This window comes from Chrysemys picta, chromosome 9 (genome assembly GCF_011386835.1).
Source record: "Chrysemys picta bellii isolate R12L10 chromosome 9, ASM1138683v2, whole genome shotgun sequence".
Lineage (NCBI taxonomy): Eukaryota > Metazoa > Chordata > Testudines > Emydidae > Chrysemys > Chrysemys picta.
The window spans coordinates 55,092,661-55,120,652 of NC_088799.1; the positions used below are offsets into that span (position 1 = coordinate 55,092,661).

Consider the following 27,992-nt stretch of genomic DNA (forward strand, 5'->3'; position numbering starts at 1 on the left):
TTAGCAATTAATAGTGTAAGCTCCATGGAATAGGGATAGAGTCTCTTTCTGGTTTCTATGACACTCTCAGGACTTAAATACTACTACTATTTTGAATGTGCATTTTTCTTCTATTAGGCTTTAATATTACAAACACTATTTATAAAGGTCAGTTCTCTTTTTCATATCCCATTGCTGCTTCCCTTTCAACCCCCAAATAAATGCTAGTCTCCTTCCCAACTTCCCAGCTCCCTGCCTCTGTGACCCAGTCACTCAGAATTTCCCCACGAATACACTGGTTTACACCGAATCAAGCCCAGCCAAAAAACATACCAAAGATTCTGCCTGATTTCAGGCTTCAGAATTTGATCTGATCTTCTCAAAAAGTAGTATCCAGCCAGTACCCCCCTCCAAACACAGTCATTACAGGCATAATGGATAGTATTGGGTCTACAATGGGCCTGATTCTCCTCTGCTTTGCACTTTTAGTTGTTGACACGTACAAAATGCCACTGTTTTGACTTGGTACCATATTATACTTACCTTGCACTTTGAAAACTGATTTGGGGTAGTTTATAACTAATGTGCCCACAAAGTACCGTGACCTGACAAAGGAGACAGAAAGAAATAGGTAACTACTTGGGTAAAAGGCCTTACTCACAGAAGCTGCAGTCCCTATCCTTGAATAGGTGCCATAAAATATCTGGCAAGAGACGTGAGCATGGGGAGAACCAAATGTTGTTGCACGAGGCGTATATATTTTAAGTTTGAACATTGGCAGAATCACTTTGGGTTGCCACCTCTGAAGTACAAAAAAAACCTCAGGACATCCGGGATGATCCTGAGCCCATAATACTGGACAGCTGGCAGTGTATATGGAGAACCCTTACAAGATTCCCCAGGACAGCCACCTCAAAAATAAGATCAATCTTGGGAAAACCTGGACCAGTGGCAACCCTACACTACTAGCCTCTAGGGGCAAGTGCTGCAGCCACAGAGACATTGCTTAACTGGGACTGGCAGCACATTGGCTACAACAGTTGGAGCCAGTGAGTAGCAGTATAATCCTCACTCCGTCACCACCATGTAGAGAATGGATAAGATTTAGAGAACTTGCCACCCAGGTTTTAAGTGTATGAAATGGGTCCCACTCCTGCCATAAAACCCTTTGTTAAATTCAAAGTTAACAGAGCTAATAATAGTCATTAATCTTGGGACCAAGATGTGAGTTTGAGATATATGTACATCCATGTATGTATCTGTGTACGTTCCCTTTGTGCACGGATTTAAAGCTCTAGCTGGTAACCCTGAAACAATGTGACTTCAGACTTTTATTCCCAAAAATACTTTATTTATAACAATATATCCATTATCTATAACATAATCCAAAAATACTGCTATACATTTTTACATTTTTTAATAAAAAGATTTATAATATTCTCTTCCATTTACAAAGGGAACATATTTAATTCCTTTGAGAATAAAACGTATAACATTCAGGTTAAAGTTACATCATCTCCAATTTGGATGAATTGTGATAAAGCTGAACACCACAAAATATACAGGTGTCTGAAAAAGCTTTTCTTGATAATCTTTAGTGGAACGTTCCTTTTAAATCTCTCACAGTTCTGTCCATCCCTCTCCACAAAGGTAATGTATATTTAACACCGCACATTCAAAATACAGGACTTTAAAATTCTTTAATGACCAAGATCAAGGCTACTGATCTTCCTGTCTAAAGAGGAGCAAAAAACCCTAAACCCAGAAATGAATGGGCAAACAGATACTATTAAGTCTGTGATAACTATTAGAGCCTCTGTTTGTTAGGGTGTGTTCCATATGGGACAGCTTTATTGCTCAAACTCTGTTCCAACTCAGATGATCTGATACATTTGAGAGGTTGCGCGCCAAAGTACATCTGTCATCTTACCTAGTGTTTGTGGTCCCCATAGATGCCTTTCATTCTTAGGACTGATATAGTGCTAGCTCTAGGTCTTTAGCTTCCCTGGTTAAAATAGAAAGCATCCATTCTTCCAGGCTACAACCACCCAGACAAAAATCACTAAATAATTTGCTGCCCTAAGCAACTATATCTAAGTTTATGGTAATCAGCTTTGCACTGATAGATCTGTAACTTCTTGGTTATGCAGCAACACCTCCAAAGAGATGTGTTGGCTTTTGAGAATCAATTTAACCAAACAATTACAATTTATGGTAGTTATTTCACAAAGTATTGTTTAAAAATAAGTGTTGCCTACAATATTGTATCATTGGATGAATGGGGAAATGGAGCCTGAATCTTCATCAATATTACAATCTTCAAGACAGTGACACTCCTACTTGTAATCCAGTGTAACAGGATAATGAGGTATGGGTTTTTCACTGGCTACTTTACTACATGCTGATTTGCGAAAAGGTTTACTCTCCAGACAGAGGCAGAGCCACTTCTTACACTCTGCAATGAGACATAAAAAAGGGCTGACTACATTCCCAGATCCAGCTTTGTGCAATTGTGCTTTCTCCCCACTTCCCTCCAACAACCTGTTGCTAAGTTCTATGCACATATTTTTGGTGTGTTTATTTTAAAATGGCAAAAAAACATAGTCCTGTGAACATGAAAACTTCATATATACCATATGGAATGATGTGATAATAGGGATATGTACATCACATTTTAAACTACAGAACTCCGGAGACACTTTTTTCCACAGCTGATGTGACAATCAAATTACATTCACAGATAACTACACTGATACCAAGAGGGGTTTTCTATGACATTTTTGTTTAACTGCTATCTCCTATAAAGCCAAATGCAAATAGTGTGACTGCAAGAAAGGAGACTTAGCAGGAGTTGTGTTTTACATTCTTGCATCACAAAATGCACACAAAGGGCACCATTCAATGGTCCTCCTGTAACAAAGACTATCTTTTTTGTTTTTTCAACTACAATTGTGCTATATAAGCCTGTCTTTTGAATTAATTGTTCTGTTTTGTTGTAATGCTGTGGGCCTGATTCTGTTATACTGCAGCCCCTTTCTGACACTCCAATGGTCTATACAGTGGGCTACACCATTACAGCCACTTGGGGCCATAGGTAGTGGAATCCCAGAATATGGGAAGTACAAAAGTAACAAACCCATCTTTATCTCTCTTCTCAGTTCCTACAGCAAGCATAGCTCAGTATTGAGGGAGAGGTCAGGGAGGAGGGGAAGAGAATAAGGGACTTATATGGAATATTTTCTTTTCCTCCTCTTGGATTTCTGTCTTCCTTCCACTGTAGGGTATGAGACTCTAATGATAGCAAGATTCACACTTTATCTGTCAACCTGAAAGGCAACTCAAATCAAAAGCATGCAGATTTCTCACCAAACAAGCAAGATGTCCCTTTTAAAACATTCCTGCTGTGTGAACTTCTGTTTATGAGCAGTGGTTCATGATGGATGCTGATTAAAATCAGAAAAACTGCAATAGGGTTAAAGTCAATGACTTCATCTCAGGTTTGATGCACCATCACAAGAATCTATATCTTATTACAATATTATTCTCCCCCTAAAACTTGTTTTCCTGATTATTTACCAAAGTGCAACATAGAGATAAGTAATGTAAACAGGCCTTAATTTTATTTCATGAGTAAATCTGACCCCACTATCTTCATAACACCACACTAGGTTTTTGTCTTCACTGTAAAGAACTTAAAGCATTTCCCGAAAAATGCGATGTTGGCAGGAAGGTCTGCACTCGCTCTTGCTACCACTGTCACTATGACACAATCCAGGGCAGATCTCTTGCTACTTAAAAATAATTTTTCTCCAGAATGGACAAATGTTTATGAGAGAAGAAAGGAATTCAAAAGAGGGGTCTGGATGTGGGAGCCGGATCAAGTCCAAAGGCAGCAATGCAAAATTAAACAGAAATAATTCCCAATAAGAAGAGATGTGTAACTTCAGATACACAGAGCATGCTTCACCAAAATTACATATAATACTTTGCTTTGGGGAAATAAGATACTGGCCTGCGTGTTGCCTTCAGTGCTACAGGACTGTACACACACAAAAAATGGACTTCACTCCTAAATGTATGAATGTACTTCATGCAGGTTGCAGTTATATAGAGATCCTTCATATACATTATGCATAGCTTCATGCCTACACTATTTAGGTAGTGGCAATCCCCCATGCTGAAAATGTAGCTTTCTCATTCCCCTGAAATGCCTTAGGCGGTTTCACAGATTCCAATGCATTAGCAAAAATTCCAGCTGTGGGCTGCTCCAAGTATTTCATAGTAACAGCTGTCAGTGCTGTGTGAAAATAACTTAAATAAAATGCCTGTGGCAACTTTCTCAAAAATCCTACCCTCCCTCACCAAGTCGTTGTCATCTTTTTAAATAAGAATTACAACTGGCTGTTGGACAATTAAATATCAAATCAAAACAAGAAGGAAGGTAGGTCAAAAACAAAGATAATATTGCAACATGTAAGAAAGAATATTTTAAACTCCTTCTGGATTCAGTGTACATTTCCCTTCCTTACTTCTTTTTCTTCCTTTCCTGAACACAACGGGGACAGAACCTAGGGACAGAAAATAATAGTATTAAGGTTCAACAGATAAATATTTAGCTCTTCACTATTTTGGAGGAGAAGAAAATAAAATCTATTATATGGAAGTCAATTTCTTTTGTTGATGCTGTAATATTACAGAGCACAAATATGGGGGAAAGACATTTCATTGAGATGGGTCCAGGAAATTAGAACAACTAGCAAAGGAGTTGTGGTGTTTGGAGGATGAAAGTGGCAGAAGGGGGCCTCAGTCCCATTTTAAAACAAAGCTGGTTTTAGTTATCTGAACAGAAAAAAACTGAATGTTTTAAAGTGTGAAAGACACCTCCTTGCTGTAACTTGTATGTTCTTAAAAATAGATGAACCAGATAAATTACCCCTTCACTTTGAGATGAGACCACACATGGAAAAAAACAGCCTGAAGGAAAAAAATCTCATAAAAGTTAAAGCTCCCAAAGACAGGGGGAAAGTTCAAACATACTCGCCTAATTTTAACAACAGCACTGCAGTTGCTACTCAATGATATAGTAAATATGCCATGCAGGAATATGATGTACATATAGCTGTGCAAATACATGTCTTGTTTTTTTTGTTAACTGTTCTGATTAGGCTGATATCTTGTAAATGCTTGCAACCTGAAATATTCTGTTAAGGCCTTATTCTAATGGCTGGTCTATACTAACGATATAAGCTGATCTAAGTTACACTAGTTCAATTACGTAAATCACGTGACCAAAGTCCACGTAACTTACGTAGACTTACAGCGGCGTTTACACCACGCTATATCCATGGCAGACACTCTCCTGGCGACACAGCTTCCACCTCCGGGGGAGGTTTAGTACAGATGTCGACGGGCGAGTGCTCTCCCACCAACTCAGTGCGTCTTCACTAGACCTGCTAAATTGACACTGCTGCATCTATCGCAGAGGTGCTGATTTAGCCGGTAGCATAGACATGGCCTAAGCCTATTAAAATCTATGAGAGTTTTGCCACAGACTTCAATGGAAGCAGCCTTTAGAGATGAGAATAGACGTTTCCTAATGTATCGTGTACATCCACACAGATACAATTCTCTAACAACATATGTTACAAGCCTGCATCTAGTCCAGTGCAGGGAACTGGACTAGATGACCTCTCGAGGTTCGTTCCAGTTCTATGATTCTATGGTTTCTATATTAGTGAGAGCAAAATTCATGCACCAAGATTAGTCAAGATGTCAGAATTTAATTTTCTGCATAATTGGAGAGAGGCAGTCAAGAAGAGACTCAACAAACTGAACCTGTTCCTCCTACTTACCATTTTCCTTTTGGTTTTGTGGTGAGGTCCACACAAGCGAAGTGAAACCACTCAATTGGACACTGCAGTTCAGGAAAAAAGAAAGAAGAGAGACGCTTATAAAACTAGGAAAGCATGGCCTACTAATGCGGTTATCTCATCAGATGCATTTGTGCTGTGAAGTTATGCAGGGCACTGTAAGAACAGATATCCAGAGTGTACCCTCAAAAAATATAAGCCAGGGCTGAAAGGGACCTTAAGAAATTAAAATCCAATCCCCGCACCGTGGCAGGACCAAATAAACCTAAACCATCCATGACAGATGTTTGTCTAACTTGTTTTTAAAAGCTTCCAATAATGGGGACTCCATGACCTCCCTTGGAAGCCTATTCCAGAGCTTAACAACTTTTACAGTTAGAAAGTTTTTCCTAATATCTAACCTAAATCTCCCTTGCTGCAGATTAAGCCTATTACTTTTTTCCTACCTTCAGTGGAGATGGAGAACAATTGATCTCTGTCCTCTTTCTAACAGCCCTTCACATATTTGAAGACTGTTATCAGATCCCCCCTCAGTCTTCTTTACTCAAAACTAAACATGCCCAGTTTTTTTAACCTTTCCTCATAGTCCAGGTTTTCTAAACCTCTTATTTTTGTTGCTCTCCTCTGGACTCTCTCCAGTTTGTCCTCTTTTTTCTGCAGGCGTGGGGCCCACAGCTGGACACAGTACTGCATCTGCGATCTCACCAATGCCAAGTAGAGTATGACAATTACCTCCCATGTCTTACATACAACACTACTGTTAATACAGCCCAGAATATTAGCCTTTTTCACAACTGCATCATGCTGTTGACTCATATTCAATTCGCGATTCACTATAATCCCCTGATTTTTTTCAGCAGTACTACCACCTAACCAGTTATTCCCCATTTTGTAGCTGTGGATTTTATTTTTCCTTCTGAAGTGAAGTATTTTGCACTTGTCTTTGGTTTGAATTCAACAAGATGCAATTCAATAATTCTCCAATTTGTCAAAGTCATTTTGAATTTTAAACCTGTCTTCCAAAATGATTACAAACCCACCCCCCTCCAAACTTGTTGTCATCTGCAAATATTACAAGCATACCCTCCACTCCATTACCCAAGTCATTAATGAAAATATTGAAGAGAACCAGACCAGGATGGACACCTGCTGGACCCCATTAGATTCACCCTCCCATTTGACAGCAAACCACCGATAACTACTATTTGAATATGGTCTTTCAACCAGTTGTGCATCCACCTTATAGTAATTTCATCTAGACCACATATCCTTAGTTTGCTTATGAGAATGACGTGTGGAACTGTACAAAAGCCTTACTAAAATTAAGATATATCACATCTACTGCTTCTCCCATCCACTATGTTAGCAATCCTATCAAAGAAGGAAATTAAGTTGGTTTGGCATGATTTGTTCTTGACAAATCCATGCTGACTATTTCTTATAACCCTATTATACACCAGGTGATTACAAACTGATTGTTTAATAATTTGCTCCAGTATCTTTTCAGATACTGCAGTTAGGCTAACTGGTCTATAATTCTCTGGATCCTTGTTCCTCTTTTTAAAAATAGGTACTGTGTTGCCCTTCTCCAGTCTTCTGGGACCTTTCCCATCCTCCAGGAGTTCTCAAACATAATTGATAACAGCTTTGAGATTGCTTCAGCTAGTTCCTTTAGTATGCTAGGATGAATTTCATCAGGCTTTGGTGACCTGAATACATCCAACTTATCTAAATAGTCTTTAACCTGTTCTGTCCCTATTTTGCCCTGCATGCCTTCCCCTTGGTTGTCAATATTAATTGTGTTGAGTATCTGGTCATCATTAACCTTTTTAGTGAAGAATAAAGCAAAATAAGCACCTCAGCTTTCTAGATGTCATCAGCTATTAGTTCCCTTTCTTCCCTGCTAAGTAGAGGACCTACACTTTCCTTTTTCTTTCCCTTGCTCCTAATGTATTTAAAGAACCTCTTCTTATTGCATTTTAAGTCCTTTGCGAGGTATAACTCATCTTGGGCACTTACATCAGGATTGTCACAGCCAATCATTTCTCCATAGGACACCTGGTGGCACAAGCAATAAGTGGGCTCATTGGGATCCACTGGCATGTCTAGGACATCCGAGGGGTGAACAGACAGGATGGTATCAGCAAACTCAGAACTGTGGAGGAAATAATACTACTGAATGTTAAGTGAGAGCAAATTACTTTTGCTCATTAAAAACTGTATATTTCATAGATAACCAGTTTCAGTTGAAAATTTAGCTTTAAATACATCTTAAGCTTAAAATCAATTATGAAGGTTTAGAAAATATATTAAAAATATAAATAGATTTGGATAATTTTGAGCATTGGTCAAAACAAAATTATATGAGGTTTAATGTAAAGAACTGGAAGAATAATTTGCAGCATACAATACATACAAATAAAGGGAGTACTATTTAGATAGCAATAATAAGCATAGCAAAATTGAGTTGATGAACAACTAGAAACAACAGGAATGTGACAATAATCGATCCTTTTCAGTAGGAGCTTAAAAATCATATTCTATCAGAAAATTTTGAACTCTGGTTTCAAGTAACAGCCAAGATTGCTACAACTGAAAGAATGTAATATTCCTCTATTTTCCAGTTCATTTATTCATGCATTTGGCAGCACTTTGCATATAATCAGTTTCTTCCTTGCTGAAAAGACCATTATAGACATTAACAGGAGCAATACAAGCTTTATAATTTTTTTAAATCATATTTTTATGATACCATGCAATACTATTTAAGGATGCCTTATAAGAAACTGGAATTATTTTTCTCATCACTTTCAAAATATTCAAATTGACAATGTCCTGTTAATTACAGCATATGAAAAGTAGATTTGAGATTCTTTCCTGCTTGCTTCAAGGGACTGGATTAAGTGACTCAAGATTATTTAGGATACCTACCCTATGATGTAGAATACCAGGAAATGATTCCAAGAATGCCCCAGGATTTCTGGGAGAGTGATGCAACATCACAGTATATCTCAGAATGAGCAGGTCACCATTATCTGCAAGCCAACTCAGTGTAAACTAATACAAATGGCCACACACAAAAATGCTAAGCTACTTTTCTTTACGTTTGCAGAAAACAACAGAGACTGCATTCCTGCCACCTCAGATACAGATACTGTTCCAGCCATATTAACTCCTTGCTCAGTGTATGAGAACTTAATAATGCAAAGATATCTTGACACTGGTGCCAGGGGAAAGCATGAAGAGAGGACATATTTAAAATGGAGTCTGAGTAGAAGCATAGTCTAGAAATACAAACTGTTCAGCTGGAAGTGTCATCAAAAGGGCCAGGAAGGTTTGGCTTAGTATTTTATAAATTTACAAAGCTTTTCCATAAAGCCACAAAAGCTCTGACTGTTTGTCTCTTACCCTCCTTTTAGTTTTTTCTTCTTTGGAGTATCTTCTTCAGATGTTCGCCTGCCTCGACCTCGGGAGCCTCTCTTGTCCTTTTGACTTCGTCCCTCTGAAAGCAAAAATTATTTCAAATTAAGGGCACCCCAGAAAAAGCATTGGATGCTTTTATTTGTGCTCCTATTATTTTAAACTTCTGTTTTGCAGGCTCTTTATGTACAAGGCTCTTTGGATATTAAACATATGTATGATTTACACATACTATATCACAAACAGTACCAACTTCTGTTCTGGTTTGCCACTTGTTCAGCCCCATAACACAAGTCAGTAGAGTTGCACAGGAGTCACCTGGAACTTGGCCTGGTACTGTATATTCAACGAACCGTTTAGTAAAAGAGTGCTTTAAAAATACACTCAACATCTTCCCATCCAAGGACTGTGCATTATTAATCAGGGTGCAACATATACATGCCATCAGCAGCACCCACCAAACAGACCTCAAAACCATGTCCTCAGCAATTTAAAGGAAAGAACAGTTGTACAGCGGTCATTGTTTACAGTATTTAATTTGGCTTTTTGCCATTTAAAATTTCTAATCTATATTAAAGAAACAGGCATTTTCCTTTAACTCTTAAAATGTCCTATTGTCATCAGGTTACCTTTAAATTTTAAATTGGATTCTTAAGTTAGAAATAAAATCCTAACTTTATTTTAATTAATATTTTTTCTTAATGAGAAAATCATCCTCTCCCACCACAATGTCTTTTATTTCTCATGGCAAGGCACAGCTGAGGCAAAGTTTGCTCAACTCAGAGTAGATGCTTTAGTTTCAAAGTTTTAAGAGCTACAGACTGTATACGACTCTTGCCACCACACTCAGCTTCATTTGTAGCAGTGCTTATAACCAGTGACTTAGGGCAGGTCTTCCCTACGGGGAGGGGAGGGGGGGGTTGATTTAAGTCAGAGCCGACTTACCCTGCTGTGAGGACGGCGGCAAAATCGACCTCCGCGGCTCCCCGTCGACGGCGCTTACTCCCACCTCCGCTGGTGGAGTAAAAGCGTCGATTCGGGGATCGATTGTCGCGTCCCGACGAGACGCGATAATTCGATCCCCGAAAGATCGATTTCTACCCACCGATTCAGGCGGGTAGTGTAGACCTAGCCTTAGAGAAAGGACTATTTCAGGATGTGCTGACTCAGCGAGGCAAGGGACCGGCTTCCAGCAAGAACGGTTAAGAGGGCTCTAAACTAGATTCTGTCTTCCTCTGCCCACCAAATGGTGGTACCTTGTCAAAATTACCTAAACCTTTTAAAAGCATTAAATAAAATAAAATAAAAAAAAACCTCACACCAAAGCTTCTAAAAAAAGTAATGTATGCTCCATCACAGCCCTTATGCCCTACACTGGATATGCATATTTACAGCAAGGTTTTCCAGCACTGAGCGAGATGGTGTGGTCACATTAAAAATAACTCACGCACTTTTCAGGCCTCGACCTCCAGGGCTTTCAAAGTCACTGCCTTCCAACTTATCCTTCAGATCTGCTTCAAATCGTGCCAAGTCTGCATCCAGCCGTCGGATGTGTTTATCCACCTGCATGGGAGAGAAACTACACGGCTGAAAAAAACTTCAACCAACCCACCAAAAAAATCCCAGCTATTCTAGAAGGTAGGACTCTAACAGTTCAGGGCACACTGAGACAACTCACCCTTACTAAGCATGCCCTTCCTGATGAGGTACAACAAGGACAAGTGCAGAGACCTGCACTTAGGATGGAAGAAACCCATGCACTGCTACAGACTAGGGACCGAATGGCTAGGCAGCAGCTCTGCAGAAAAGGACCTAGGGGTTACAGTGGACGAGAAGCTGGATATGAGTCGACAGTGTTCCTTTGTTGCCAAGAAGGCTAATGGCATTTTGGGCTGTATAAGTAGGGGCATTGCCAGCAGATTGAGGGACGTGATTATTCCCCTCTATTTGACTTTCATGAGGCCTCATCTGGAGTACTGTGGCCAGTTTTGGGCCCCACACTACAAGAAGGATGTGGAAAAATTGGAAAGAGTCCAGTGGAGGGCAACAAAAATGATTAGGGGGCTGGAGCACATGACTTATGAAGAGAGGATGAGGGAACTGGGATTGTTTAGTCTGCAGAAGAGAAGAATAAGGGGGGATTTGATAGCTGCTTTCAACTACCTGAAAGGGAGTTCCAAAGAGGATGGATCTAGACTGTTCTCAGTGGTAGCAGAAGCCAGAACAAGGAGTAATGGTCTCAAGTTATAGTGGGGGAGGTTTAGGTTGGATATTAGGAAAAACTTTTTCACTAGGAGGGTGGTGAAGCACTGGAGTGGGTTACCTAGGGAGGTGGTGGAATCTCTTTCCTTAGAGGTTTTTAAGGTCAGGCTTGACAAAGCCCTGGCTGGGATGATTTAGTTGGGGATTGGTCCTGCTTTGAGCAGGGGGTTGGACTAGATGACCTCCTGAGGTCCCTTCCAACCCTGAGATTCCATGATTCCTGGGATCGATATGCGGTTACACTTTATAATAAAGGGTATGTTATAAGTTATTTATAATAGGTTAATAAAGTATTAATAGATTATATAAACGTGTTGCAGACATGAGTAGTATGTGTTATAGATGGTTCAAAGCACATTATAGATGGTTATCACAGATGGCTGTAAGCCCCAGTTAAAAGCAAACAATTAAACATTTAATAATCATGTACTAACTCTTTATGAACTATTTATAAATGAAGCATCAATACAGAGTGTGACAACAGTCTTTAAATAAAAATAATCACCTAATAAAATATTACTACTAGAGGAGGATTGAATGGCATGATGGATTGGAAACAAACTTGCCAAGATGATAGCGTTTGAAAGTTAGTACTGACACCTGTTCTGCGGTCTATGTGAAATTGGGCTGGTCTCACTCCAGTCCCTATGGGCAGGTGTCTTCATCACAAGAGAGTGGTAGCAATTTCTGAAAAGAGGTCAGAGTCAAATGGGCTGGTGAACAACTTGCTTGCCTTTAGGGATGATCATTCTAATGTCTGGGCTAAGGCATAATATTGGAGTGACAAGAGAAAACTCTGCCTGTACTGTGGATAAAGAGAGGACTCCAGTGCCATCAATCTGGAATCTTTCAACAGCACTTATTTAAAATCCCCAAGAATACTACATCACTAATACTGGGGGACTGCACAGCTCAGGGGATTTGTAATGGGACAGAGTCTTTCGATTCTGGTTTATTAATTCAAAACTGAATGAAGTCAGCAAGGATCAGAAGTTGTTACTATTAATCAGCCTGAAATGAGTTCTGGCTTGATTCCAAAACTAATGAACATATTTCAAGAACCACCATCTCAACTGACATTGTGTTTGGCAGTCTAAGCCAGTACTGGGGACAAAGATTAAGAATTAACTACTTTCCTATCTCACCCGCCAGGTCAAGGTTGAGGCAGATGGCTGGGATAGTGCAGGAAAGCTTACATTCATGCTCCCTGGGCATATCTGTCCCATGGACTCATCTAGATACTAAAGCAGAAGTAGGCAACCTATGGCACGCGTGCCAAAGGCGGCACGCGAGCTGATTTTCAGTGGCACTCACACTGCCTGGGTCCTGGCCACCGGTCTGGGGGACTCTGCATTTTAATTTAATTTTAAATGAAGCTTCTTAAACATTTTAAAAACCTTTATTTACTTTACATACAACAATAGTTTAGTTATATATTATAGACTTATAGAAAGAGACCTTCTAAAAACGTTAAAATGTATTACCGGCATGCGAAACCTTAAATTAGAGTGAATAAATGAAGATTCGGCACACCGCTTCTGAAAGGTTGCCGACCCCTGTACTAAAGTAATGACAGACACTTTCCCATAATCCTTCATATTCCCTGGACTTTACCAACAGCATCTTTGATGTCAACTCAACAAATGCAATGGGAAACAGCAAAGAATGGGAGCAATTTCAAGTTGCTGGTGCTATATTACACTGTAGATGGGCAGTACAAATCACAGCAACGACTAACAAACCATATAGCTGTGGGGTACTCACAATGGAAGTTTGTTTGACACACAACCTAACAGAACAAAAGGAAAACTGGAGTTTTCTTGGTAAGACAATGGTAAAACAGAAAAGAATGTGTCTTAAGGGAACTACTGCTCTGTCAGTAACAGAGTCAACCCAAATATAGATATTTCAGCAAAAAACCCAAAAGCTCCTTCTTAATTTATGATTACACTTGCAAGAATCATACTGACCACACAATCACTGCACATGTGCACTTAATTCTCACCATCTCATAGGTCTGCATGGCTAGCTGCACTTTGTCATCACTGTACTCTTTACATTTACAATAAGCGTTCTGAATCTTCTGGAGGTATTCCACACGCTGCTCTGGCAACAAGTGCTTCACTGTTGAAATGTACTCTGCTGCAAGATTGTCAATTTCTGCTTTCTTATCTGAAAAGAAAACAGACAGTACAATTACATGAGAATTAATTTAATAAATGAAATACTTTCTAGCTAGCGATTGTATTTACCTTATGATCCCAATTATCATAGTCCCTGAACCCCTTCAAAAACTAATGTATGTATCCTTTTTAGGAAATCACAAAAAGGATTCACCCTACCCAGATCTGATTCTGCACTCAGCAGCTTTCACCGGTGCAATTCCACTGACCTCAGTGGAGTTACTCTTGATTTACACTGTGTGAGATCAGAACTGAACTCACTGACTCCAGTTCATGGGTTTCAACATTTCTTCAGCTTCATTCGGAGTATGAGAATTTTCTAACTTCTGTGCTGCCATCTTCCTTTCCTTCCAGTGCCATTTCAACAGAAAGGAAACCCATTTGGCAATAACAGCCATACACTGTTTGAAAGCTCAGATCCAAAAATTAAACACGAATGTCTCACAAGATGCAATATTCTACTACTTTGCCATCAGGTTACACATACTTTCCCTCCTCTGTTATGATGACATTCATGTAGTGTTCATGTCAGTTTTATAGGGTATATTTATATATGGACAGACACTAGAAGAAGCTACCGTATATACTTGTTCATAAGCTGAATTTTTTTAGTAAAAAAGGGAAGCACCAAAGAAGGAGATCGGCTTATGAACCGGTATAGAGAGGGAGAGGTGGGACAGAGCCACTCGCCCCAACAGAAGCAGCACAGCCAGAAGGGAAGAGGCAGGGCCAGCGTCTCTCCGCTTCTGGCCATGCTGCTCTCCCTCCGGCCTCCGAAGCAGCTGCAGCTCTGGGACTGGCAGGTTGCATCTGTGCCGCTCACCGCCCCCCCTCCGGCCCTCCAGAGCAGGCTGCGGCCGCGCCGCCTGGCCCACCAGAGCACGCTGCGGCCGTGTCACCTGGCCCAGCCCGCTGGAACATGCTGCAGCCACGCTGCCCGGTCTTGCCCGCCGGAGCAGGCTGAGGCCGCACTGCCCACCCTGCCAGAGCAGCTCCAGCCAGGCCAGAGACATCCTCCCCTGGCCCTCCCCAGATAAGGTGGGAAGGGATGGAACGGGGAGAGTGTGGGGGTCCCGGGCTGGGGTCATGTGGGGGGTAGACACAGGGGTTACTTCCCTGACCCCCAGCTTCTCCCCCCAAAAAAATTTCCCCACCAGTTGCTGTCCCGGCCCGACAGGGTAAACAGCTGGTGCGCTGGGACACTGTTTACTTAGGTTTACCTCCATGCCTGCAGACACGAGGTAAACAAACCATCTCGGCCCACCAGCGGCTTATCTTGATGGCCCGGGAGCCAAAGTTTGCTGACCCCTGAATTATAGGGTCGGCTTATGAACGGGTCATAAAAATTTTCCATTTTTACTTATCCATCTTGGGAGGGTCAACTTACAAACGAGTATATGATCGGCTTATGATCGAGTATATACTTATATGTGACCTCCAAAAGTATAAATGCTGCCACCTGAATCTATCACAAAATAAAATGTTGTAGAATAAAGATTAAGAAAGACTCTCCACCTATATGTAGGGAGGCATTGCTACTGGAACAATTTGATAATAAACACGGATATAACTGGTTAAAAAAAATCAAAGTCCATTGGTTTGATTTATTAACTAGAGCTTGGAAAGAAGGAGAGTATAAGTTCTCACATTTACTATGTGAGTACATTAGCATTTGTACCTTTACAGCATAGGTAAATCTTGTCTCCAAAGCCAAAGCTTTGCTCTTCTATACCTCATAGTCATGCCAAGCCCCAGTGGGATTGTTATGATCCTTCAGATGAAGGATCTCTATTCTGACTGCTTACTGGAATACCTTAGCATACCTTCTGTTCTCTGATCCAGTTCACGCATCAGCTGGAAGTTCCTTCGCAAATCACAGGGCAGGTTTTCAATACCTGAAACAAAAAGGCACAGAGATTGCAGTCCATCCTCCCCTCCACTAAAGTATGAATTGTCATCTCTGATACAGAACATTGATCTGATGCCCATCATGTATAACAAAAAGGAGCTACACCCACCACCTAATGATATAGTTATGAAGATAACTAGCCACAATTATGACAATAACCATATATGTTCACTGAGACACAGAAGTTTCTATGGAGCTTGCTGTGCTCTCAAGAATCTAAGATTTTGGTTAAAATAAACATAAATAAAATGAAGATTCTAACCCTTCCTATTGCAAAGAAAGCCTTGACAATGTGAAGGCCCTGATCCTGCAATGATTAACACATGCATAACTTTACACACTATGAATAGTCCCACTGAAATCAACAGAGCTACTTATAGTGCACAAAATTAAGCATGTGAGTAAATCTCTGCAGGATTGGGGAGAGTAATAATCAGTAACATGTCTATTTCATTTCAGTCTTTTTGGCATAAGATTATGTAGACACAAGGAAAGTGGGCACTCCCCCATGCATCAAGGATAGTAATGCCATGATTCAGGGTGCCTCAATTTTTGGCTACCCAACTTGTGAAAATTTAGGCCCAATTTTAAGAGACACTGAGCATCCAAAGCTCCCATTGACTTAACTGGAGAAAATGGGGAGCGTTCAGCACTTCTGAAAGTCAAGTCCAAGGTGGGTACCTAAAGATAGAGGTAACCAAATCATAGGCCACTTTTGAAAATGTTCAAATGGATTACATTTATACTACTAGAAAATCCTAAAATTCACCTGGATAAGTGGAACTGCAATCTGAAATTGCCAACTGGATTGGGAAACATAACTCTTGCTCAATCTTGACACCCCAAGACTTTGATGCAGCCAAGAATTTGACTATACTTTTGTCTGTCCAGGGAAGGGTGGCGAGAAGATGAGCTCCACTTGTGACATTACACTCCATATTCTTCATTGAAATATTGTTATGATATGATTATGGCATAACTAAGTTATGTTTATGCAACATGGGTCCAGTGAGGTATCATTGGAAGGTTATGATTTACTGAATATGTTTATCCAAATAGTATGCATGTATCATTTCTGCATCTAAAGTTAGGAATATTGTCTATGTAACAATTACAACCGTGTGGGTATGTGCTTGGGAAACATCCACCAGACAGTAAGCAATCAGTCTTAATGGGCCATTAGGGAAAGACAATGAGCCTTCCAAGATGTGGATCTCCCATCTTCAGGGCAGTTCCTTCCTGTGGACATTGCAAATAAACCTAGTTTCATGGTTGCTTTGACACTACAAGGTCAGGTGATAATGTCACCTGGTACAAAGTACCACCTTGGACATTGCTGGTATTTTTCCACTGGAGACAAAGGCTTCCCGCCTTATGTAAATTCTATTTAAGGCTGGGGAGTAAGGCAAACAGGACTCTTCTCCAATGCCTTCCTGCCCAAGAAGAAAGACTGCTGAAAGTACCTGAAGAGACAAAGGAACTGAGCTGAGGGAAAGGCAAGGGCTGAGTCCAGACTAAGGCTGGTTTACAGAGAAGTGAAGGCATCTATATAATTTTTTTTTTAATGGAACAAACTGAAGTAAGGTGAATCTGATAATAATTAATGTAAATGTAAATCAGAAGCTAAGAATTATAGAAGGTTTATAAAGGAAACAAAAAGGGACAGAAGGAGAAATCTACAGTCAGCAGAGTTGAAGACAAGGAGGAGTTTTTCAAGTGTATTGGGTACAAAAGAAATCCTAACAATGGTACTGATCCATTACTAGATGGAAATGTTAAAATTATCAATAATAATGCAGAAAAGGCAGAAGTGTTCAATAAACTGGCATCTCAGTAGGATGATAAACAGCAGCTACTAAAGTTAGACATTTTAAAATCAGCATCTCTGGATAACTTGTACCCAGGAATTTTAAAGAGCTGGCTGAGGAGCTCGCTGGATCATTATTTTTAATTTACAATACATCTTGGAACACTGGGGAAGTTGCAGAATGCTGAAAGAAAACTAATTTGGGGCAAAATATTTTAAAAGGACACCCAGGATAATATAGGCCTCTCAGTCTGACACTGGACCTTGGCAAAATAATGGAGTGGCTGATATAGCACTTGATTAATAAATAATTAAAAGAGGATGATATAATTAATGTTAGTCAACATGGGTTAATGAAATACAGATCCTGTCAAACTAATTTGATATTTTTTTTAATGAGATTACAAGTTTGGTTGCTAAAGGAAACAGTGCTGATGTAACATACTTCTGGAAGGCATCTAATTTGGTATCGCACAACATTTTGATTGAAAAACTAGAATGATATAAATTAACATGGCACACATTAAAAGGATTAAATAATGCCTAACTGCTACATCTCAAAATGTCATTATAAATGGGGAATCATCAAGCGGGTGTGTTTCTAATATGGTCCCCCAGGGATCTGTTCATCATATTTAACATTTTTATCAATGACCTGGAAGAAAACATAAAATTATCACTAATAAAAGTTGCAGATAACTCTGACACATGGCCAGGAAGGAGCAGCTTGCAGGCTAATTGACCCAGATTCAACCTTTAGAGACATATTGGTAGATAATGTGTGTGTTTACATACATATTGTTAGAGGTTGACAATGTAATCTAACACTTCCTGACTATGCTGTATGTATTCTGTTAATTCTGAGATCAAAAGATCTTAACATTTAAATGAACTGTAAATATAGTGATATCACTGTATTGATTTCTCTTTGAATTATATAGCGTATCACCTGCAAATGGTGGAAGATAGGCAATTGCCTTATATTAATCCGTGTAGCTCATTACTAGTGATGCTTAGGAAACAGATCTACTTCAAAGTTGCAATGGTTGCCTGTTGTTCACCTGAGGATACCGTGATGTCAAGAGGAGGCCTGTATAAAGGACTCTTGGGTCCTGATCCTTTTTATCTCAAATCTGCTTATGCTTTATCAGGGAAGCATTGAGCTACAAGATGAGGTTTCCAATTTAATTTGGATCACTCTGGTATGGAACATTGGACTGAACCTATGGACTTATTCTAACAATTCTTTGCAACTCCAAAGCTCACTATGAAACTGATAGAACTGTAATCGTGTCTGTATGTATAATGATCTTTTAACTCTTTTCTTTTATTAATAAATTTTAATTTAGTTAGTAAGAATTGGCTGTAAGTGTGTATTTGTGTAAGATCTGAAATATTAACCTGGGAGGTAATGTGTCCAATCATTTGTGATTGATAGAACCTTCATATTTGACTTGGCTGTCTGGGAGGGAGCCCAACTGCTGGGTTGCTTTTCAGGGAACTGTGTTCTGGCTTCTGTGTAACCAGTAAGCTACTGTGGAAACTGTTTGTTGCTATCTTGGTGAATCTAAGTATTAAAATAACCACCAGCTTTGGGGATTGTCTGCCCCATTCTTTGCAGTTTGCCCTACTTGAGTAACCTCAGTGTGACCCCCCCCCTTGGACCCTAGTCACAGAACCATAATAATGGGGGCGTGGTAAACCATAAAGAGACAGGTAACTGATATAGAGCAATCTGGATCATTTGGTATGCCAGGTGCCAGCACACAATATGAATTTGGGTGATTGTGGACTATCATGGGAAGCAGGGATTCTGAATAAGATTTGGGGTCAGAGGTGGATAATCAGTTAAACATGAGCTCCCAGTGCAATGTTGCGGCCAAAAGAGCTAATGTGATCATTGGATGCAAAAACAGGGGAATCTTGAGTAGGAGCAGAGAGGTTATTTTACCTCTGTAGCTGACACTGGTGCAACCGCTGTTGGAGGTATCCAGTTCAGATGCCCACAGTTCAAGAAAGAAGATAAATTGGAGAGGATTCAGAAAAGAGTCACAAGAATGATTAAAGGATTAGACAATGTGCCTTCTAGGGAGTGAGCTCCTTGAGTTTATCAGTTTACATTAACGAAGAGAAGGTTAAGTGGTGTCTTGATTACAGTTTATAAGAACCTATTCGGGGAACAAATATTTAACAATTGGCTCCTCAAGCAAGCAGACAAAGGTATAACAGGATCCAGCATCTAGAAGTTGAATCTAGACAAATTCAGCCTGATAATAAGGCATACGTTTTTAACAGTGAGAATAATTAACTTCTGGAATAACTTACCAAGGGTTATGGTAGATTCTCCATCACTGACAATTTGTAAATCAGGATTGGATTTTTCTCTAAAAGATCTGCTCTAGGAATTATTTTGGGGAAGTTCTATGGCCTGTGTCATACAGTGGGTCAGAATACATGATCACAGGTGTTCCTTCTGGCCCTGCAATCTATGAGAAACAGCTACACCAGGAGAGGAACACTTTTATAAAGAGGGATGGAGAGAGAGTCTGTAAAGAACTGGGGATGTAGAGACAACCCCTTATTGGATTGAAATCCACTTACTCAACAGATGGGTCTACCACATTTTTATTAGGCAAAACACTCAGCAAGTTGTGATCAATTACAAGTGGGAAGCTCATCGGGAGGATTTCATCACAGTCCTCTCCAGCACTGGATAATATGGCTTCCACCACTCTTTGTTACACAAACTTATTTATAACTTTCTGTTATCTTAGAATCATATGGTTAGAAGGGACCACAAGGGTCATCTAGTCTAATCCCTACTCCTGGGGGAATTCTGCTCATCTGCGGACACGCAGAATTAATCTGTCTCACATAATTTTGTATTTTCCCGCATATAAAACATTTGCCTAAGTGCTGCAGTCCTGCCTTTTGCCCACCAGAGACCGCTGTGGCACCAGAACAGCCAGCTGCATTCATGCCCGCTGTTCTAGCGCCACAGCGGCCTCTGGTGAGCAAAACGCAGAACTGCAATACTTCTTAGACAAAATGTATTTAATGCGGGAAAATACAAAATTCTATGCCCAGTGTGGTAGAATTCCCCCAGGAGTAGAGTTCATCACAGCACCCTGCCCACGGAGCCACATTAGGACAGAGTGGGGCACACAGGGCTGATGGGGGAAGGGGTGTCACAGACTGACGTTCAGAATGGCTAGTGGGGGGGCAGACTGGAGCATGAGCTCAGCACCTAGTGGAGTGACAGCATTGAGCCTGGGGACAGGGGAAAGTGACTGCAGAGATCCATGGGGATGGGGGGGTGCATGGACGGGGCAGACGTGCCTGACTGAATGGGAGAGGCGTGGGGTCAGCCAGGGACTGCATGGGGAAGGCTTCCCAACACCCTAACAATACCACCCCAACCCCAAAGAAAAACCTCCCACCCACACCCAGCCCCCTCCAGGTTCACTCCCAGGCTCCTTCCCTCTCCTTCAGCTCCTCCGTTACCCCTGCCTCCCCCAAGCCTTTGCACTGCTTCTAACAGGTGCAGGAAATACAGGTCTGTTTTGTAATTTAAATGAATTACACAAAATTGTGCATTAATATGCCTAGTAAGGGATCTGTCAAAAAAAAAATACCAGAATTTTTGTTTGTTTGTATTGTTACAGACATACTTGCTGACAAATATTTTGAAATAAATTACTAAAATAATTGTAAAAAGAAGAACAGGAGTACTTGTGGCACCTTAGAGTAACAAATTTATTAGAGCATAAGCTTTCATGGACTACAGCCCACTTCTTCGGATGCATATAGAATGGAACATAGATTGAGGAGATATATATACACACATATAGAGAGCATAAACAGGTGGGAGTTGTCTTACCAACTCTGAGAGGCCAATTAATTAAGAGAAAAAAAAAAAACACTTTTGAAGTGATAATCAAGATAGCCCAGTAAAGACAGTTTGATAAGAAGTGTGAGCATACTTACAAGGGGAGATAGAATCAATGTTTGTAATGGCTCAGCCATTCCCAGTCCTTATTCAAACCGGAGTTGATTGTGTCTAGTTTGCATATCAATTCTAGCTCAGCAGTCTCTCGTTGGAGTCTGTTTTTGAAGTTTTTCTGTTGTAATATAGCCACCCGCAGGTCTGTCACTGAATGACCAGACAGGTTAAAGTGTTCTCCCACTGGTTTTTGAGTATTTTGATTCCTGATGTCAGATTTGTGTCCATTAATTCTTTTGCGTAGAGACTGTCCGGTTTGGCCAATGTACATGGCAGAGGGGCATTGCTGGCACATGATGGCATATATCACATTGGTAGATGTGCAGGTGAACGAGCCCCTGATGGTATGGCTGATGTGATTAGGTCCTATGATGATGTCACTTGAATAGATATGTGGACAGAGTTGGCATCGGGGTTTGTTACAAGGATAGGTTCCTGGGTTAGTGGTTTTGTTCAGTGATGTGTGGTTGCTGGTGAGTATTTGCTTTAGGTTGGTGGGTTGTCTGTAAGCGAGGACAGGTCTGTCTCCCAAGATCTGTGAGAGTAAAGGATCATCTTTCAGGATAGGTTGTAGATCTCTGATGATGCGCTGGAGAGGTTTTAGTTGGGGGCTGAAGGTGACAGCTAGTGGTGTTCTGTTATTTTCTTTGTTGGGCCTGTCTTGTAGGAGGTGACTTCTGGGTACTCGTCTGGCTCTGTCAATCTGTTTTTTCACTTCAGCAGGTGGGTATTGTAGTTCTAAGAATGCTTGATACTCCTGGCCTCTCAGAGTTGGTAAGACAACTCCCACCTGTTTATGCTCTCTGTATGTGTGTATATATATCTCCTCAATATATGTTCCATTCTATATGCATCCGAAGAAGTGGGCTGTAGTCCACGAAAGCTTATGCTCTAATAAATTTGTTAGTCTCTAAGGTGCCACAAGTACTCCTGTTCTTCTTTTTGCGGATACAGACTAACACAGCTGCTACTCTAAAATAATTGTAACTGGCATGATTATATTGTGTTATTTTGACAAATAGAATATGCAGAATTTTCAAATATTCCCCCCCGGAGTAACCCCCCTGCCAAGATGAAGGATTTGTTGTGTTTAAACCATCCAAAACAGATGGCTATCCAGCCTCCTTTTGAAAACCTCCAGTAAAGGGGCTTCCCAGACTTCCTGAGGCAGTCTGATCCATTGTCCTACTGTTTTTACAGTTAGGAAGTTTTTCCTGAGATTTAATCTAAATCTGCTACGCTGTAGTTTGAACCCACTGCCTCTTGTCCTGCCCTCTGTGGCAAAAGAGAAGAACTTTTCTGCATCTTTTTTATGACAGCCTTGTAAGTATCTGAAGACTGCTATTATGCAGCCCCTATATAAGCTGTGGGAACTAGGACTGCTACTGTAGGGGGAGTGTAGCCCTGTGACATTAAGACCCCAAGAGCAAAGGGGCACCCAGATAGCTGGTAACGAACTGCAGCTGGCTTAACCAGTTCTTCTGTAACAATTGTTCAATGACATGAACTATATCTGGTAAGTGTCATGCAAGGTGCCAATGAAAAGCTCACTGATTAATATCATTGTGTAAGATAGGTGCAAGCAAGTGATGCAAAATTATGGACATAAACTGAAATTACAATTCTTAAATTGTGTTTGCCAGCCAAGCAGGAGATACTCCACCGTAGACAAAGGACTGTAGTTTTTCCACCTGGTAGGGAGTCACTGTCTAAGTACTTTGTATTTACATTATCACATAAACAGACCCATCAGGTTAACAAGGGGTAGAGGCAAACCTCACACTATCACAGTGGGGAAGGAGATAGACAAGTACATGTTTCATGCTCATCCAATTACATTGGAGGGGGAAGGAACTAAATAATTTCAGCAGACAACCCAAGCAAGAAATTTCCCTCACCAGGAGACTGCATTTTTTGGGGGGGAGGGGAAATTTATTTTTTTTAAATAGCCTCTAAATTCTATGGCTTAAAGGAAACAGAGAAATTTAAATGCCAGTTCTGCCCTCCTTTTTTAAAAAGTTGTAATTAAACTTGCAAAGGAACAAAACTTCTGCTTTGGAGCTACACAGGTACAATATCTTTGTATTTGGACTCATTTCTGTAATATGAATAAGTCTCCTCATGTCATGCTGCCACTCCCAGCTCAGCCAGACCCATAGATTGAAAGTTACATATGACAGAAAGGAAGATTCAGAAGATAAGAACTGGGCAAACTCCCTTGAATCCTTCCCTTTTGTTTTATTTTCTCTTAAACTTTCAATAGGTGTGTTTGAAAAAACACATGGCAAAATACTCACATGCACCCAGGGCCGTCCTTACCCATATGCAAAGTACGCAGCTGCATAGGGCACCAGGAAATTTGGGGCACCACATTTCCTGGGGCCCTGCACAGCTGCATGCTGCTCCAGCCCCTGCTCGGGCTCTTCCCCAGGGCCCCTGCCCTGCTCCGCCCCCGCCTCTTCCCTGCCACTGGTGAGTGTTGGGGGGTGGTTCCCCCCTGCCTCCCAAGCCAGCCCCGTCCCCCCAGGGAGGCCTGGGGCCTGTCCCACACTGCGGAGGCCTGGGGCCAGCCCCCCTGCTCCTCCCCGCAGAGGCCTGCTCCCCCACCTCCCCATGGGGGGGTTGTGTAGGGCCCCAGAATTGCTAGGGGCAGCCCTGCATGCACCCAATCACAGGAGACTGCATGTTGCCTTCCTCACAGCTTGAATGAACTTTATATAGGGGTTACCCTCAGAAGAATCTATTTCAAAGGTTCACTAAACTATAAAAGAGGAACAACCCATAAGTTATCTATCTTTCACCAAAGACGACTCAGGGAGCTTACATCAACCTAACACTAAGCATCTACACTAAAATGTAACTTGCCCAACTTAATAACTTAACTTCTGCGAGAAGTATAGTGCTTAAGTCAATGTAATTATATCGATGCAGTATCAGCGTAGACATTGCTTACATTGACTGTTGCTGCCTTTCAGAAATCATCCCACAATGCCCCACACTGGCAGTTAAATTAGCGCAAGTGCTCCTGGTGAGGACGCGCACCGCTCACACAAGGAACACAGTGTGGATGTGTAAAACTGATTCAATTCCTGTTGTGGCTATACATCAACATAACTTCGGTCAACTTAATTTTGTAGTGTGGACTTGCCCAAAGATACCAGCCCTTTGACTTTTGGGGATAGATTCTGACGCAGGGGTTTGGTCAGCCATCTTGATGGAAATGTGGTGAGGATTTTACCTTGAACCAAGATAGTTAGATTTTAGTTACTAGAAAGTGTTTTATCTTTATTTCTTGTGTAACTATTTCTGACTTTAGTTCTTATACTTGCATTCTTATACTTGTTTTATTTTTAATCTAAATCAACCCATTGCTGTTGAACTGAACTGTTTGGTAACTACTTAAAGTAACAAACTATTGGATACTGACTCTTTAAAAGAGCAACAAACCTGATCATTCCTTCCATTATTCCAGGTCAGGATTGGACATTTCAGAACACATATTTCTGGAGAAATTTGGGGCTGGGGAGAGTGTGGCATCACCTTACCAGTTGTTAACCAATACTGGCGGAAGTATGGTATTGTAGGCAGACTCCTGGATTCAAAGCAGTGGACCAGGACTGCCCAACACGCAGACACAGGGAGCATGCTTGTTGCTGACTGTGGGTATCCCAGCCAGAAAGCTACAGTGGCAAACCTTTAAGGCACTTAAGGTTTTAGAATAAGAGGTGACAACTCTTTACTGGTCTGGACTGCATACTACAACGTAACAACCCCCTGCATAGGCTGGGGAAGCTGCGGCAGCCCCCATGGGGAGGGGAAGCTGGGGAACAAGGGCAGCCCCCATGAGCAGGGCCCTACCAAAATCAGTCCATTTTCATCAATTTCATGGTCATAGGATTTTAAAAATCATAAATGTCATGATTTCAGCTATTTAAGTCTGAATTTCACAGTGTTGTAATTGTAAGGATCCTGATCCAAAAAGGAGTTGTGTTGGGGAGGGGGGGGAGGAGGGGTCATAAGATTATTGTAGGGGGGTTGCAGTACTGCTACACTTACTTCTGCACTGCTGCTGGCGGCAGCACTGCCTTCAGAGCTGGGCAGTTGGAGAGCGGTGGCCACTGATTGGGAGCCCAGCTGTGAAGGCAGCGCCGCCGCCAGCAGCGCAGAAATAAGGATGGCATGGCATGGTATTGCCACCCTTACTTCTGTGCTGCTGCTGGCAGGGCGTTGCCTTCAAAGCTGGTCACCCAGCCAACAGCTACCGCTCTCTGGTTGCCCAGCTCTGAAGGCAGCGCAGAAGTAAGAGTGGCAATACTGTGACCCCCCTTGCAACTCCCTTTTGGGTCAGGGCCTGCAATTTGAGAACCGCTGGTCTACCCCATTAAATCTGTATAGTGTAGGGTAAAAGGACACAAAAGATCAGATTTCATGGTCTGTGATGCACTTCTCATGGCCATTAATTTGGTAGGCCCCACCCATAAGGAAGGGAACAGGAGCTGAGGCAGGCAGGAGGTGGGTGTCAGCAGGGGCAGCTCTATGTATTTTGCCGCCCCAAGCTCGGCAGTCAGGCAGCCTTCGGCGGCATGCCTGAGGGAGGTCCCGCTCAGGTCCCACAGGGGAACGAACAAGGCTGGGCCGCCCGCGGGATTGCATCAGCTGGGCAGCCAGCACAGACGCGACTGGCCAGGGACTGGGCGCGCGCAGCATGCGCACTGCTGGGTCCCTGCAACAGGCCCGGGCTCGGGGGTTCAGGCCTGGGCACCGCAGCCACTGAGCGCCATGGCCGCTTCCTCCGGCCGCGGCAGTAGGAGCTGCAGCAGCGGCTGCTCTCGAGTCCCGCTGCCCAGGTGGGGAGAACAGCCGCCGCCTGGCCCCACAGGCCACCCCCCCTACTCTCCCTCCAGGTACCGCCCGACTGAGTCCTGCCTGCGCTCGGGGCCAGGCCGGACTTTCAGTCACCCCGGCCCTGCGCTCCCCCTGCATCTCCGGTGCCTCCCTCCAGCGCTTGCGGAGGAAGAAAGGGGTTGGTTTTTGTGCTCTGCCGCCATTTTTTTTGTTTTTTAGGTCCACCCGCCCCCCCGCATCCCAATATTTGACCTGGGTGATCTGGTCGCCCTAGGACCAGCAGACCTCCCGCAGGCAGCCTGACTGCAGCCCTCACAACAACAGGCAGGCCACCCCCTCAGCTTGCCACCCCAGGCACGCGCTTGGTGCGCTGGTGCCTGGAGCCGCCTCTGGGTATCAGCCCCCTGGGGAGGGGAGGAAGAACAGAGGCAGGCAATGGGGTGGGGGCAGCCCGGAGAACAACAGCTGCCCCAGGAACAAGGGAAGGGCACTAAAGAGAAGAGGTTGAACTGCTTCCGCCCTCGGCAGGTAATGATGACACAAGCACGCGCCTCTTGCGCAAGAGACGCGGTTGATGACGCACAAGAGACCACACCCCCGCGGTAAGTGACGCAGTTGTAATTCCCGCAGTCAGCTGCAGTAACAACAGCGTCCGCGCCAAGCTCCACCCCCTCCCGAACTGGGCGGTGTCACCGCCCCCGCTCCCTCCGCCGCACCCCCGGCCGCCCCGCCGTGGGGACTCTCCCCCCGCAGGCGCCCCTTCCCTGGCGCCTGTTCCCGTTCCCCCTCACTCCACAGGTGGTGTGGCGCCCCGCTCCCCGCGCCAGGCCCGCCACTCACTGTCCAGATAGTGCTCCAGGTACATGGCTGTCGCCATCTTGTGCCCCGCTCCCTGCCGCGCTGTTCCCTCGTCGCTCGGGCCCGCATGACAAGGGCCGCAGCTCCAGTCTCATTCCATATTCAGGAGCTGCCGCCACTGATTGGCCGCCCGGGACACCGCCAGCTGTATATCAATAAGGAGGCGGGGCAACGGCACAGGCGCCAAAGGGGGAAGGGGCAGGTGTCACCCAAGGATTAGGAGGTGGTCCCGGCATGCGCGCGCCACCCGCCTTCCTCCATGCAGACACACCTTCCCTTCAGCCTCTCCTCCGCCCCAGCCCGGAGCAGTGACAGCCTGTAGCCCGCCCCGCCGTGGCAGTGACAGCCCCGGGCAATGACAACGTGTAACTAGCCCCCAGCCCGGAGCAGTGACCTCCTGTAACCCCCCACCACGTCCGCAGCAGTGACAACTTCTCCTCTCCCCACCCCGGGGGCAGTGACAACCTCTCTCTAGCCTCCCCCCCCCCCAGCCTGGGGCAGTGACCGCCTGTAACCCCCTCTCCCCCCGGACCAGTGACAGCCTCTCGTCCCCACCCACCCCGTGGCAGTGACAGTCTCCTCTCTTCCCAGCCTGGGACAACGACAACCTGTAACTCGCCCCCTGCCTGGGGCAGTGACCACCTGTAATCACCACCACCTCCCGTGACAACCTGTAACCCACCCCACCTTCGAAGCAGTGACAGCCTCTCCTCTCCCCATCCCGGGGGCAGTGACAGCCTCTCCTCCCCTCCCCCAGCCCGGGATAGTGACAACCTCTCTCCCCGCCCAAGCCCGGGGCAGTGACAGCCTGTAACCGCCCTCCAGCCCGGGACAGTGACAGCCAGTAACTCTTCCC

General features: G+C 43.1%; 1 protein-coding gene across 5 annotated transcripts; it reads right to left on the reverse strand.

The window, feature by feature from the left end:
- Positions 1-1,308: 1,308 nt before the first annotated feature.
- ING5 (inhibitor of growth family member 5) lies at positions 1,309-27,609 on the reverse strand. 5 transcript variants are annotated; one of them, XR_010590395.1, is made up of 8 exons: positions 16,393-16,709; positions 15,538-15,609; positions 13,537-13,703; positions 10,717-10,832; positions 9,258-9,351; positions 7,869-8,004; positions 5,832-5,893; positions 1,309-4,547 (listed from the first exon to the last, which is right to left on the reverse strand). XR_010590395.1 is itself a non-coding variant. In XM_005295760.5 (8 exons), exons 1-8 carry the CDS (start codon positions 27,153-27,155, stop codon positions 4,505-4,507), a joined length of 723 nt encoding a protein of 240 aa, XP_005295817.1. In that variant the 5' UTR covers positions 27,156-27,609; the 3' UTR covers positions 1,309-4,504. The 5 variants fall into 5 exon arrangements, 4 of the variants coding, with proteins under 4 accessions (XP_005295817.1, XP_065413211.1, XP_042709333.1 ...); XM_005295760.5 differs by lacking the exon at positions 16,393-16,709 and adding an exon at positions 27,119-27,609 and having other exon boundaries at positions 10,721-10,832; XM_065557139.1 differs by having other exon boundaries at positions 10,721-10,832; positions 16,393-17,086.
- Between the last annotated feature and the right edge of the window lie 383 nt (positions 27,610-27,992).

Excerpts from the sequence above, each read along its gene's own strand:
- ING5 (XM_065557138.1), bottom strand. The coding sequence starts at position 16,570 with ATGAAGAATATGGAGTGTAATGTCACAAGTGGAGCTCATCTTCTCGCC. Across the intron at positions 15,610-16,392 it reads TTGCAGTTCCACTTATCCAG|GTATTGAAAACCTGCCCTGT; the intron begins GTGAATTTTAGG and ends TTTTTGTTTCAG. Across the intron at positions 8,005-9,257 it reads AAGAAAAAACTAAAAGGAGG|TTCTGAGTTTGCTGATACCA; the intron begins GTAAGAGACAAA and ends TTTCCTCCACAG.